The 13,208-nt window shown below is 34.1% G+C and overlaps 2 protein-coding genes across 3 annotated transcripts; both read left to right on the top strand.

Moving 5' to 3' along the window:
- Nucleotides 1-1,312: 1,312 nt before the first annotated feature.
- LOC149735429 (uncharacterized) lies at nucleotides 1,313-7,035 on the top strand. Its single transcript, XM_089878853.1, has 2 exons — nucleotides 1,313-5,412; nucleotides 5,686-7,035. Exons 1-2 carry the CDS (start codon nucleotides 1,451-1,453, stop codon nucleotides 6,827-6,829), a joined length of 5,106 nt encoding a protein of 1,701 aa, XP_089734979.1. The 5' UTR covers nucleotides 1,313-1,450; the 3' UTR covers nucleotides 6,830-7,035.
- A 1,708-nt stretch (nucleotides 7,036-8,743) lies between these two features.
- Nucleotides 8,744-12,918, top strand: LOC149735428 (sodium-dependent glucose transporter 1A-like). 2 transcript variants are annotated; one of them, XM_089878855.1, is made up of 8 exons: nucleotides 8,745-9,039; nucleotides 9,548-9,690; nucleotides 10,245-10,387; nucleotides 10,889-11,047; nucleotides 11,214-11,403; nucleotides 11,781-11,995; nucleotides 12,337-12,520; nucleotides 12,617-12,918. In XM_089878855.1, exons 1-8 carry the CDS (start codon nucleotides 8,878-8,880, stop codon nucleotides 12,801-12,803), a joined length of 1,383 nt encoding a protein of 460 aa, XP_089734981.1. In that variant the 5' UTR covers nucleotides 8,745-8,877; the 3' UTR covers nucleotides 12,804-12,918. The 2 variants fall into 2 exon arrangements, with proteins under 2 accessions (XP_089734983.1, XP_089734981.1); XM_089878857.1 differs by lacking the exon at nucleotides 12,337-12,520 and having other exon boundaries at nucleotides 8,744-9,039; nucleotides 12,617-12,772.
- The last annotated feature ends 290 nt before the right edge of the window (nucleotides 12,919-13,208 follow it).

The following is a 13,208-nucleotide window of genomic DNA, read 5'->3' as shown; positions in this document are numbered from 1 at the left end:
CCTTTTCGGGCCAAAGCCGTTTACTGCTAGCAATTAACGGCAGAGTTGAAACTGTTTCCAATCGATTTTCTGTCACTCGTATCGCTAGCAATGGAGGAAGTGATGTCAGAAAATCGAATCGCCAGCCATCGGCGCTATTGTGAACCCGCCTTAATGAAACCCATAACCCCGTAACCCCCACTGCCCTCATGGGCCCGTCCCTCTCCATGTCAGTGTTACTAACCATGAAAATTGTTTTGTACTAATGAAGCTCTTTGCCCCGTAACCCTCATGGGACCCATGAGCCCCGTCCCATAGCCCCTTCCTCTTCCTTGTATATATATATATATATAGCCACATAGCCTCATAGCCCCTTCCAGTTGATAAAAAAGAAGCACCCAGTAACCGTGTTCGGGTTGTTCGCGCGTATTTTAGAGACACTGGTCGGCAAAAAGAAAACAAAAAAGTCACGTCATTCTTTGTCTTGCCTCACTGCTATAGTGTTAACATCTTATCTAGGGTATGTTATTGTATGAAGAATTGGTATTGTTCAACCAAAAAAAACAGTAAGGTGCTAATTTTGAGTTCTCGCTAAATCATAGTAAAACCGATGAAATTTTGTAGTTTGCTTATGTGAACGATTAAACCAGTTTCATAGGTTCGTAAAAAAAATTATTTCATAAAATTTGTTTTTGTCGGGTAAAACTAGTTTTAGTTTTGTAAATAAATTTTAAACATGAGGAAAATAGACAGAGGTTAATATGACTTTAATTCGGGATGAAAAAATACAAAAAAAGTTATATATATAAAGTTAACATGGAAAAGAAATTAGTGCAGAGTATTAATTTTGGTTGGTTAATTATAAGTTACAAATCGCTTGTTCCTTTTTACTCCACTTTATAGTTTTGTAGGTTTTTATTGAAAACTTTGAAAGGTTTGTTTATAATTCAACAACTTATAACTCAGGATATTTCAACATATTATACTATAACAAGACAATGTGTGCAAAATATATACAAAATTCATTCACAGGCACTAAAACATAAATTATAAGAAGTGCCTTATGCAAATAGATTTTAGCAGTTATCAAATTGTTTTATAATTATGCGTTGTTCAACAATTAAAGAAATGTTGTATTTGTTTAACAGCAGATTTTATAACTTAACAACAGTAATCAGTTTTGATATATAACTTATCAAGAGTAATCTCGCTTTATTGGTCCGTGGGAATACTGGGACATATTTTTCAGTCTAATATCAAATGGGGACCCGTAAATGTTGCATTACTAATAAATGGCTGCAAAGTTTATCGTTGCTATGCAAGACTACATCAGCTATTGGTTGTTGTCAATACAATAATCTTCTTTATAACAGATGTAGCAGAAACGAAGTTGGCAAATCAACTAAGAGGAGCATGTGACCAAAATGGTCATGAAAAAGATCTTTCTGCAACTTCCAATATTTTCTTCGAGATGGCAAAGATTTATCTACGGAGGTTTCGGAAGATAAGAGATCATTCTCCTGATGATGCGAGGTTTGTTATGATCAAACTAATAGCATTGATAGAAGCTGCAGCTCAACGTAGCAATGAAGAGGAATTTCTGAAAAAAGTCAACGCTTTAAGGTATCCAGCACTTTCGTCTTTCATTCAATTTATTCCAAGTGATTCTAAGATTTCAGTAACAAGCATAGAAGAAAAGACAAGCTTCTTAAAAGACGCAGTTAATAGTTACCGGGAAGAAATGCGAGAAAAATTGTGGCAAATTAAGAACCCTTACGAAGAGTTAGGTGCAGCATGTACACCGGATGACAAAAAGAAATTTCGTTCTAATATGAAGACACATTGTAAACTGGTAACCACTGGTTATAATAAGCTAATGGAAAATGTTTACAAGTTCAGTCAGTCCGTTCTTGGTAATCCACCATGTAAGTTTGCACTGATGAGTTTGGGTTCATTGTCTCGTCAAGAAGTCACAACATATTCTGACTTTGAAAGTTTTATCTTGCTTGATATTAAGAATGAAGATACTCTCATTTATTTTAAAAATCTCTCTGCATTGGCACACATTCTTGTTGTTACATTAGGAGAAACAATCTTACCTGCTGTAGGCATATCATCTATCAAGGCATTAGGTAGTGATGATGGTTGGTTCTTTGATGCTTTTACCAAGCATGGCATTTCATTCGATGGGGTTTTGCCTAAAGCTTCGAAAAATCCTCTTGGTCTTCAACCTTCTGACCGATGTTCGGATACAGATTGTGAACTGATCAACACACCTGATGGTTTAGTAGGATGCATGACTCTTAAAGGAGAAGCAGACAAAAAGTTTGACTTATGTTGTATGCTTACTAATGCAGCATTTGTTTATGGTGACACATGTCTTTCTGAAGAATTCTTAACCCTTGCATGGAGAAAGTTTCAGAACATTTTGAGACAACCTATATATAAAGAAGAAATGTTCCTTAGACTTAAAAATGATGTTTTAAATTATGATTTGTCAGATAAGGCACTCAAAAAGCACTCAAAAAAAATTGACATTAAGAGGGACCTCTACAGAGGTATTTCAGTTTTGCTGCCTACTATCGGAGCTTTGTGTAACATTAAAGGCAACAGCTCTTTCGACTTAATACGAAAACTAAAAAAAAACAAAATTATTAGTGCTGGATATAAATCTGAAGTAAAAGATGTTCTTGCAATTGTTAGTTACACTCGTTTGGTCTCAATGCAGGCGCGAACCATGTCGGTGCACCAGAATTTGCCAACCGTACAAATAAAAGATCCTGTCAATAAAACTATGTCAGGCTTTTCGAAATCTGCTTTAATAAAAGTATTTACCACAGGACAAAACTTTCAAGCAAAAATTTTAAAAGCTGTTTCTTGTTTAGATATTTGTAGAGGATTTGAATCAGTGTTACCAGTGCGAATGAATTTGCAGAGTGGTAATGTGTATGCACGCCTTGGAATGTACAGAGAAGCTGTAAAGAGTTTTACCAAAGAAAAAGAAGAAATTGTTTCAGCTGAAAATCAACCAACATCTTCTCATTTTCAACTTGATGTTAGTTGTGGTCTCTGTCATCTGCAACTTGGCCAAATAGAAGAAGCTTACCAATGTTTCGTGGTTGCTTTGAGATTAAGCAAGAAGATCACAGTTGATGAAAAAGAGAAAGCCCATCTGTTTCAGTGTATGGCTTCATGTGAAATACGTACTGGAGAACCAAAAAAAAGTTGGATCAGCTTGCAAAATTCTGTTAAGTGTTTAAAATCATGTGATCCATCTTGGAAAACAGGTTTAGCCATGAAGTATTTTGCAGATGACCTGTACACAGTATGCCAAGCTATCGGGCAAGATGAACAAATGATCCCAAGACAAATTGAAATGCTGATAACAACAGGTAACATGTTATTTGGTGACAAACAGTTTGAGCGGGCTTCTGAGTGTTTTAACACAGCAGTTGATAAGCAACAAAGTTATTATGGTGCAACCCAACCAGACACAATGTCAATACTGCACAAAATCTCCAAATGTTATCAAAAACTTGGCCATTTTGATGCTGGAGTAACAAAATGCAAAGAAGCGTTTTTCAGTGCGTACGACGATGTTTGTTTTAAAACAACAGCTTCTGCTGTTTGCGACACTGTCACTGCCTGTTTACGGCGGTCGGAAAATCTTCCAACTTGTTCTGACGATATAAAAGAAATGCTAGAAGTTGCAATACTAAAGAAACGGGCAGGTACTGAAGGCATGCAACGAGTAACAGCAAAATTATATCACGCAACAGCTGTGATAAATAAAAGACAAAAAGACTACTCTGCAGCAGTGCAACTATATAAAAAAGAATTGGTAATATATCAACAGTATTACCGTTCCACAGGTAATCCAATAATTGGAAAAATAGAACGTGCTATTGCACAATGTTATAAAATCATTGGTGATTCAGAAGCTGAAAATGAGTACATCTCAATGTATTTTGATGGAGCTCTTGTAGATCCAGAGGAAATATATTCATCCAGTTACAGTGATGTTCTCCAATCAAAAACCTCTCTTCGATCCTTAGTTGACAAGGCTTTAGATACTAAATCAGTCTCCACTGGTCTGAAAGCACTTACACATGCAACTATCATCACAGTTTACTACTACATGAAAACTTTCAAATGGTTACCAGGATTAGATGACAGCCAGCTACTGTCAGTTCTAAGTATGATATTTGACCAACCAACAGCATTAGGCCAAGCAAAGAACAAAGATATTGTCCAAGTTTCACTGATCTTGGAATGTATATACTACATTTCACGAACTGGATGTTTCACTTCGACCAATTTGCAAAATTTTATTGAAGAAAACATTAATTCTGTGGATCTGACACCAATTACTAAAGCAATTTTAAATCTATCTCTTGGAAATCATTACAAGCACAGGTCTATGACATCGAGAGCGATTGAACTGTATGAATCTGGATCTCAGATACAACATACTGAAAGTAATTCCTACATAAGTCGAATATCTGCTTCTTTACATGAAATGAGGGCGAGGTGCTTGGTACAAGATCCTAAACTGTCAATCAAACATTTTAGTGAAGCTCTTTATGTGCTTTTTTCAAATTATGACAATAACTCTGAAATGCACAATAATCTCATGAAAATAGAAATTCTGTTAGGTCAGTCTATGGCTTGGTTGACAAAGAAGAAATACCAACAGTCAGCGGTAGCAGTCCAGCATGTATGGCGTTTACTACACCAAGACAATAGGAATTCACCCGGTGGCATCAATCCAACTATTATTTACCAATTGTATTTGTGTTTCTTCAGTTGTGCTGCGCATGACGAACAAAGTGCCAAGTTTCTTGTTGAAAACGTTCTTAGAACAAACAAAGAGTTGTTTGTGGAAAGCTTATACTCAAGTACAGTGGCAAACAAGCTGTTGGAAACTGTAGACATTAGCAATCTGATGAAGCTCATTGAATTTACAATGCAAGGAACATCTAAGAAAGTCATTGCTAAAACAAAAACTGGAATAGCTCAACTTCTGGTTTCAAGTTTGCTTTCAAATTTAAAATGGTCAACCTGCACAAAGTATCTAAACGACCTTAATGGTATTGTTAAAGAACTGTTCATGTTTGTGCTTTTTCATCCTGAATGCAAAGCCAGTTCATCTGTGCTACACAAGACATTTGCCATTGAAATGGAACAAACAGATCAGGTTTTCTCGGACATTATAGATTCTTGCCCAATAAATGCAATTACTAAATTTATTGATGTTGTTCGCAATTATTTCAAAGCTGCATCACCAAAAAACTTTGTTTCATGTTTGTGGGATGTTGCAAAATATCTGAAACGGCAGGAGAAATATGAAGAAGCCCTAGATCTTTTCGAACAACTAGTGGACTTCATTCAGTGCATACAACCTTTAAGAAACACTGATTACAAATATACTTGGTAGGTGAACAACTTTTGTATATACTGTTTTGCCATTATGTCATTCTACTCTTAAAGAACTGGTGTGTTTCTTTGTTTGACTTTATAGATAAATAAATTGCGTTCTTTTATTTTACAAAAAATTATCTTTATGAATGAACTATATCCACCTAAAAAAAGTATTTTTTTAATTAGATACAAGCCCTTTTACCTTGGTTGGGTATCCAACGAAATTGCTTTATATGTTTTGTTGTAACATTACATCATTTGAAAACCTACTTTTCTGATTTGCAGCCTTTTGTGCATGGTACAATTGGATGAAGCAGATTGTTACTGGGGACTTCTACAATACAAAGCAATGAAAGAAAGCTTCTTGATGTGCTTGAACAATGCGAAAGATGTTGTTGAAACTGAGATTATATGTGAAATTGTTAAAATAAAGCAAGAAATAATGACATGTGACATACAGACACTAACTGAAATCTGGAAGAGTATGACACAAATTACAAGATCGCATCTAGAAGATTGTTTTGGTTGGGACGAGACATGGGAAGATGGTGTTGAAACAAAGGTTGTTGCCATGAATGAAACCGAGGAGTTTCCAACTTTGTTACAAATACATATCATAAAAGTAAAGGACAAAGAAGTTACTGAAAAGGAGTATGAAGTTATGACTGTAGTTTGCAGTAGTAATCAAACTCTGCATTCAACGGAAGGGGAACAAAGTCTAGATACTACAACCACTGCTGTGAAGGAAGCTCAAAACTCCGAAAAAAAATCAAAGAAACAGTCACCTTCTCCTGCTACAAGATATAACAACTGTTCTTATCAACCTAGTCTTACTGAAAGCACGCAAGATGATAAACATTCAACAGAACAGCGTCAGTCTCAGGGTAAAGATCAATATCTCCTACCAATTGCCAGTGGAAGTACTGACACAATCTCAACACCAAGTAGTTCCCTTTCTGCTAAGAGACCTCCGATGCCAATACCGCAGAAAAGCGTTCCAACCAAAATTAAACAACCTTCACCTATAAAAGCTACTGCTCTGGAAGATTGTCCAGTGCCTGCACAAAGACGAAGCAAAGTTCAAACCATAATTAGACAACCTTCAACTGTGAATGTAAACCACACAGAACAATCCACTTTCATTAAAGAGGAGGACAATTATGATAATACAGTACCACCATATATGTTGCAATCCAGTAATACTGAAAAACATCAAACTGACAATTTAGAGGAAACCTATGATACCCGGTACGGTGATGACCAGTTATACCAAGAAAAAAGCGACATATATGATGAAACTTATGAAACTCGGTATGGTGATGACCAGTTATACCAGGAAGTAGAATCTGTTCCGCAAGCATGCAAAAAAACTCCAAAAAAATCAACCAGCAAAGTTAAAAAATTTGTCAATCGGTTTAACAACCATTAAATAAGCACAAAGCATACTAATTCATTTATTATGAAAACATTTTTTAATCAATTCATTGTCACAGTTTAATTTTGATGTGAGTTTAACTATTGATGCCGTCCTGATTTATACATATGCATATTTAAAGTCCTAATTACTATACATAGACTAGGTTTTTATACAGTTTTTACAAACATAACAGTCCATATATATGACACAGTTGTCTTTATTTTTAAATGATTAGATGATATCTATAAGAAGCTCACTTATTTTTGTTCTGTTTTTTTTTAGTTAAAAAACTTATTGGTGTTTTTAAATATTCAATATAATTTATATTTAAACTTACAATGGGATGTTTTTTTTTTAATTTTTAGTAACTTTTTGAATATTTTGCAATGAATAATTTGATTTTGTATAGTACCACGATTTTAATACAATTTTAGTGATTCTTTTTTTCTGTATTGATACTTATTATTATTTATGATAATCAATAGTTTACCATAATTGTTATGTCATGTGTGTCTTTATGCTATTCGTTTCAAAACTCTTTGAACTTATTTAATCCTACGTGTTTATACTGTATAAAATTGGTAGAAACAATTTGTTGTAAGCTACAATCCCAATGTTTGTTCATTTTAAACTTTCCATTAGTATTAAATTATAATTTTTTTATAGCTAAATCTAATTTTTTAACAATAATTAGATTTAGCTATAAAACATATGATATTAGATTTTTTTAATATAACATTTTGATAAGTATTAATTAAACGGATGAAATATTTCACACGGTGTGATTTTGTCTCATAAAGATAGTTTTAGTTTTGTGAAAAAAATTTTTTCCAACAGTTTCTGTGCAATAGCTTTCGCATTCACAGTAGCGTCTAGTTTGGTGTGTATCAGCCTGAATGAATATATTACAACACCGACAAGTTTGAAACCTTTTATAGTTTTGCGGTATGAAAGCCTGTTGTGTGCTATTACGCCAGGAATGAACGATGTGGCAATTGTAAGGAACGGGGTTTCTGGTTTAAAATCTGTCAACGTAAAGGTGAAATTTAGCAGAATTCAATAATCGGGCACATTGGAAAAATACAAGAGGTTCCGTCAATAGATAGTGAGGTGTTGTATCTGTGAAAACCGCATCAGTCAATAAAGGGCTTTTATCCATCCATTTAACGCAGTTGCTTGTCGTATTACCAAAATTATCTGATAGGTAACTTTGAGATTTCAGGAAACTTCTGATCGAATTTAAACATGTATTTCATGCTGCTCCACGTAGGGCAACATGTATTATCTATGCTCGGTCCATAACGAACCAATAAAAAAGAAAAGATAAACTGACGTTATAGTTGTCTTGTCCAAGATTGGTGGTTGCAAGAAACTTTAAATTCCAAAATTTGACTATGAAAAGTTTAGTCTTGCCAAATATATTAAAACGAATAGGTTTTAATTTTGTTGGTCGGACTATATTTCTCGCCGGGATTTTTCCTTCGGCTATTTGGCACACGCTCGGTGCACCTCTTTCTCACTCCAAAGTTTCCCATGTTCCCCCAATTGTTTAAATTCGTATACAGGGGAAATGGCCGTGGGAAATAGCGCTGGGAAATACCCTAGAACCCATTTAGGTAATATGGTAATTCAGTGAATTTTGTTTAGCGAAAATAGCTTGTTCAGAAAGAAGCAAGAGGAATAGTATGTAGTACTAAAATAAACTTTTTCAATCTTCGTTACCGTGACCGAAGAGACCAAATAAAAGCCATGTCAATGGGAAAAAGCTGATCAACTGCATTTGTCAATGGGAAAAAGCTGATCAACTGCATTTAAGCACTTGACTGTTAAAAATGCTATAGCCGAAGAGGGTTACAGATATGTAAGGATTCAGAATCAATCAATGGTTATTACTGTTTGTCTTTTATACATCTTTATAGAAAGACCCCGTTGAAAACTGCTGTGAATAAATATTGTCGCATCTTAGGGAATTTTTATTAACTGGGCAACGGACCAACAGTACTTTTTGTTTGGTCAAGTTGCTTTCACTTGCGTGCGAGGAGTCAGGAGTGTATGCGGTTATGTCCGAAAATTGCAGTGATGCTACAGCCGATACTTTATTAGCAAAAGTAGTCGACCCAACAAATGAAATTAAAAACAAAACGGAGGAATGTAGCAATGGCAAGACAGAAAAATCACGTTACATCAAAACAGCCGTGTTGGGAGCTGGCTATCTTACTATGGTAAGCGACTGTTAACTGATTTCTTATATTTTTCTACTGCTTTGTAAGTGTAGAGCAAGCCATTTTTTAATTAGACGTATGTTTTAAAACATCCGTCATATTAAATTTCACAAATATTCAAATAAATTCATCAGAAATGAACACAATACTGGATAGGTATCTATTCCTATTAGTGAATTATTGTAACTTAACTATACTCGTGTGGCCTGGCATTGGTACTGAACAGGGGTGTTTTATTTCCATACACTTCACAACACGTTACCACAACCACATGTGTATATTTTTTAAATGTATAGTAAACAACTTAGACAACCTAAAACATAAAGGACACTAGGTTGGAGCAACCGATGTAAAGTCCTGGCCAAGGACGCATATTCCCACAATGGTAGCAGCGCCTAACTTGAATCTATATTCTCTGGACTAAAGCCATTTACACCAGTTGCTGTTCCATAGTGCTGTTGAATAATGTATTTCTTAACGACAATAAAACATGTTATGTTCCATACAGGGTTTCAATCTCACTATTCTTGGATTAGCCATTCCTTCATTGGCGCAAAACATCAATGTTACAATCGATCAAGTTGCTCCAGTTATTATATCACGTGGTGGCGGGTATTTACTTGGATCAATTGCAGCTGGACTACTAGATGGGTAGCTGCATAAACTTTGTTTTTACAATTAAATGAGTTCAATGCTTATATAAAATAATGATGCATTTCGATTGTTATTAAAATATTTGTTCTGACAATTTACTTTAAAACTTTATAAGTTAAGTTCTAAAAAATTATAAATGTGCCTGCGAGTAAATCACTGTTTAACTAAATTTTTGGGAAGTCCAGCGAGGTGGAACAGGAGTTAACATCCCTGCCTCCAACCCACAGGTTATGAGTTCAAAACTCGTTGCTGCTACTAGTGTTGGTGCATATGTCCTTGGGCAAGACAGTTAACTGAAATTGCTCTAATCCAGTGGTCACTAATGGGTTGGCTAAATTCTCAGCCATATAGAATGTATGATCACAGACAAACTTACATACATGGTAACTTGTAAGCGAGCATGTGGTGTATGAAGCAGAACCCCATTTTATTATAACGACTGTTATTTTCCGGGCCACGCGAGGATAAAGTTACTTTTAATTTAATTTGATTAAAAATGTAATAGAGCAAATCATATTATCGATAGGGTTCATATTTAAGTTGTATTTCAGAATGATTGATATTCACCTCACCCTTATTGCATCACTGATGTGCATGTCTTGTTTTTTGGTATTTATTCCTATGGCAACAAATACTGTATGGTTGTTTATTGTAACTGCTCTGAATTCAATAGGACTTGGTGCATTTGAAACAAGTAAGCAAACTCTATCAAATGTGTAGCAGTTTTTTAAATTAAAATTTTAGATATCCATGTTGTCATCTAACTTTAATTCACTATGGGCCATAAAGTGAAATTAATTTACACAACTATTGCATGGAAGCAAGAATACTAATTAAGAATAGGGTATTACATATATAAATCATACAAAACTAATTATTTACATGAAGTTATTTCGGGTGGAACTAGCAGTACAACATAGTTTAATTTATTGGTAATAATGTGCAAGTATTTCTTAGCTTTTACATTAAATATAGATGTATTTAGTGTTATAGTAATAAAATTCAATTATTCAGTATATTCAATATAAAATGGTGGCTAAATATATTTAAACGTGATTCGAAATTCTTAGTTAACATTTTGTTCCGTGTTGTGTTGTTTTTAACAAAATACATGGTATAGGGCTATTCTGTAGGCTATATATATAATATATATATATATTTTTTTATTTATTTTATTGCTTTTACTTCTTTACAGTTGGAAATGTTTATTGTTTACATCTGTGGGGGCCAAAGGTAGCTCCTTTCTTGCAGTTTATTCATTTTTGTTATTGTTTCGGATGTGCAGTTACACCTGCGCTAGCAAAACCATTCTTAAATGAAATTGAACGTTCTAATGTTACCACCGCTGCTGTTGGTAAGGGCATTTGTATTAGCATTTTATATTCACTGTGTTTTTTATTTTCCTGAATAAATCCATACTAAAATATGGCTTTTAAGATTGTTTATTTAAACAAATATTTTATAAAAAAAATGCAATTATGTTTCTTTTATATATATAATGTATTAAAACACTTTTACAGAGACTTTGAATTATGAAGTGCATTATATTGAAGAAACTTCTATACCGTACTTAAGCATAATATACATTATCATGGCAATTGTTGGCACACTAGTTTCACTGCTGTTTGTTTGTTTGAAATTATTTACCAAGCTTAAAAATGGAAACGCTCAAAGAGAACAAAAAAGAAAAAGAGAGAAAAAGTTTTTTAGGTGATAATATATTAATATGTTTTTTTTTCTATTTTTATGTTATTGGTCATGTCAAAAGCGCCAAACCTGGAAAGGCTGGGGGGGGGGTGCATGGCAACCATAAAATTTGGAGATTGTGCAGTTATCTCAACATTATGCATGACAGCATGACTACCTCTGCATTCATAGATGTTTGGCACCCAATGCGCGAATGTTTGCATTTGTTTGTGAATAATTCTTCATATTTTAGGACGCAACATGTCTTAGTTTTCTATCTTTTACTTTAACACTGCTTTGTTTTTTGTAGAATACGTTTGGCCAGAAGTTGTGTAAGAAAGGATCAAAAAACTGTTTGTTTACCTTTTTTTGCTTGTAACAACATTGTTTGTATTTTCCAGATATTCAATCTTGTGCTTCCTATTTTTGCTTTACTTTGTTTATATTGGGGCTGAAGTTGGCTTTATAACTTATTTATACACGTTTGCAATAAGTGATGTGCCCGGTATGCGTTACTCAAAGGATAGTGCAACTGACATGAGTACTGTGAACTACGTTTCTGTTGCTGTCGGCCAATTTTGTTCCATTATTTTAGCAAAGAAGTTCTCAGCCAAAGGTAAACAGATATAAATAGCAATTCTTAACCTGTCTCTTAAAAGTTCTGAGTTCTGTATTGTTGACGCCTGGTATTTAATATTTATTATGTGGATATTAATTACTTTTACCTGTACAAATGCGTGATACTTGACAGTTGTTGTAGCATGTTTGTTTATGCACCTTAAGCCCGCTTACAAGTTGTTATCTTTTATGTTTGGTAAGATAAATGTTTGTTTAGTGTCTTATACACCCTATCCACAAATGTAGCATTAAATTTGTAAATGTTGTTCATGGTAAGTTTCTATATATATATATCAATTGCTTAAATTCTGATAAAATTCGCACAAATTTTTCCTACAGTGCTTTTGGTGCTGGATGTTGTTGTCTTATTATTGTCCACTATCCTGATGTTATGCTTACCATTGTATGCAACATCTGCACCCGTTTTATTCTGGCTTGGGGTTGGAATTAGTGGTTTTTCTGCAGCTAGTATATATGGCATGGCATTTGTTTGGGCGGAGAAATATATTGTAGTAAATGGAAGGTAAATTGGTTTGGTTACTTGTTGTTTAATATCTTGCTTAAATGAGATTCCTGTATTTGTAACTTTTTATGTTTTATAATTTATCTTTCAATACAGAGCTGCCAGTATCTTTATAGTTGGCGGAGCATTGGGTGAAATGGTTTTACCAATTCCAGTTGGTCAACTTATTGAAAGTTTCCCAATGTCGTTTCTTTACTTTTCGCTTGGTTATATTATGTTGCTAACAGTGTTAATGTTCATAATGTTTCGATTTGCATCACGCTACAGTAACAGGGCGGCTTAATAATTTTTTACCCTTTTGTGTCTTGAGAAATTTTTAATCTTCTGCCTTATATTTAATGTACTTGCAATTTTATTTACACGAATCGCCTATTCAATATACCGAATAATTTCTGAAATATTGTCTACCAGGCATATCTTAGTTATAAAACTAACTCTTCTCCTCAAATATTACGATACTAACAATTGATGTCCTGTGTACGTCATATTTATTAGGGAAATGACACTCTGGGAAATAATGGGCCAACTCTTGGTTAAACTCCCAAGGCCACAGTATGCCTTGACATATTGATTTTACTTATATAAAATCTAATAAAAGTATTTTTTACTCTTTTGAAAGTGACTTGCATACAAAATCAAAATGACAGAACATAATTTTTAAATTGCAGTATGAACTGTTTTAGAATTA

This window comes from Ciona robusta, chromosome 5 (assembly GCF_009617815.1).
Source record: "Ciona robusta chromosome 5, ASM961781v2".
In the NCBI taxonomy this organism is placed as follows: domain Eukaryota; kingdom Metazoa; phylum Chordata; class Ascidiacea; order Phlebobranchia; family Cionidae; genus Ciona; species Ciona robusta.
The sequence above is the reverse complement of the archived record's forward strand: the minus strand, read 5'-3'. Positions and strand labels throughout refer to the sequence as shown.

Excerpts from the sequence above, each read along its gene's own strand:
- LOC149735428 (XM_089878855.1), top strand. The coding sequence starts at position 8,878 with ATGTCCGAAAATTGCAGTGATGCTACAGCCGATACTTTATTAGCAAAA. Across the intron at positions 9,691-10,244 it reads GCAGCTGGACTACTAGATGG|AATGATTGATATTCACCTCA; the intron begins GTAGCTGCATAA and ends GTTGTATTTCAG. Across the intron at positions 11,048-11,213 it reads TGTTACCACCGCTGCTGTTG|AGACTTTGAATTATGAAGTG; the intron begins GTAAGGGCATTT and ends ACACTTTTACAG.
- LOC149735429 (XM_089878853.1), top strand. The coding sequence starts at position 1,451 with ATGGCAAAGATTTATCTACGGAGGTTTCGGAAGATAAGAGATCATTCT. Across the intron at positions 5,413-5,685 it reads ACTGATTACAAATATACTTG|CCTTTTGTGCATGGTACAAT; the intron begins GTAGGTGAACAA and ends TCTGATTTGCAG.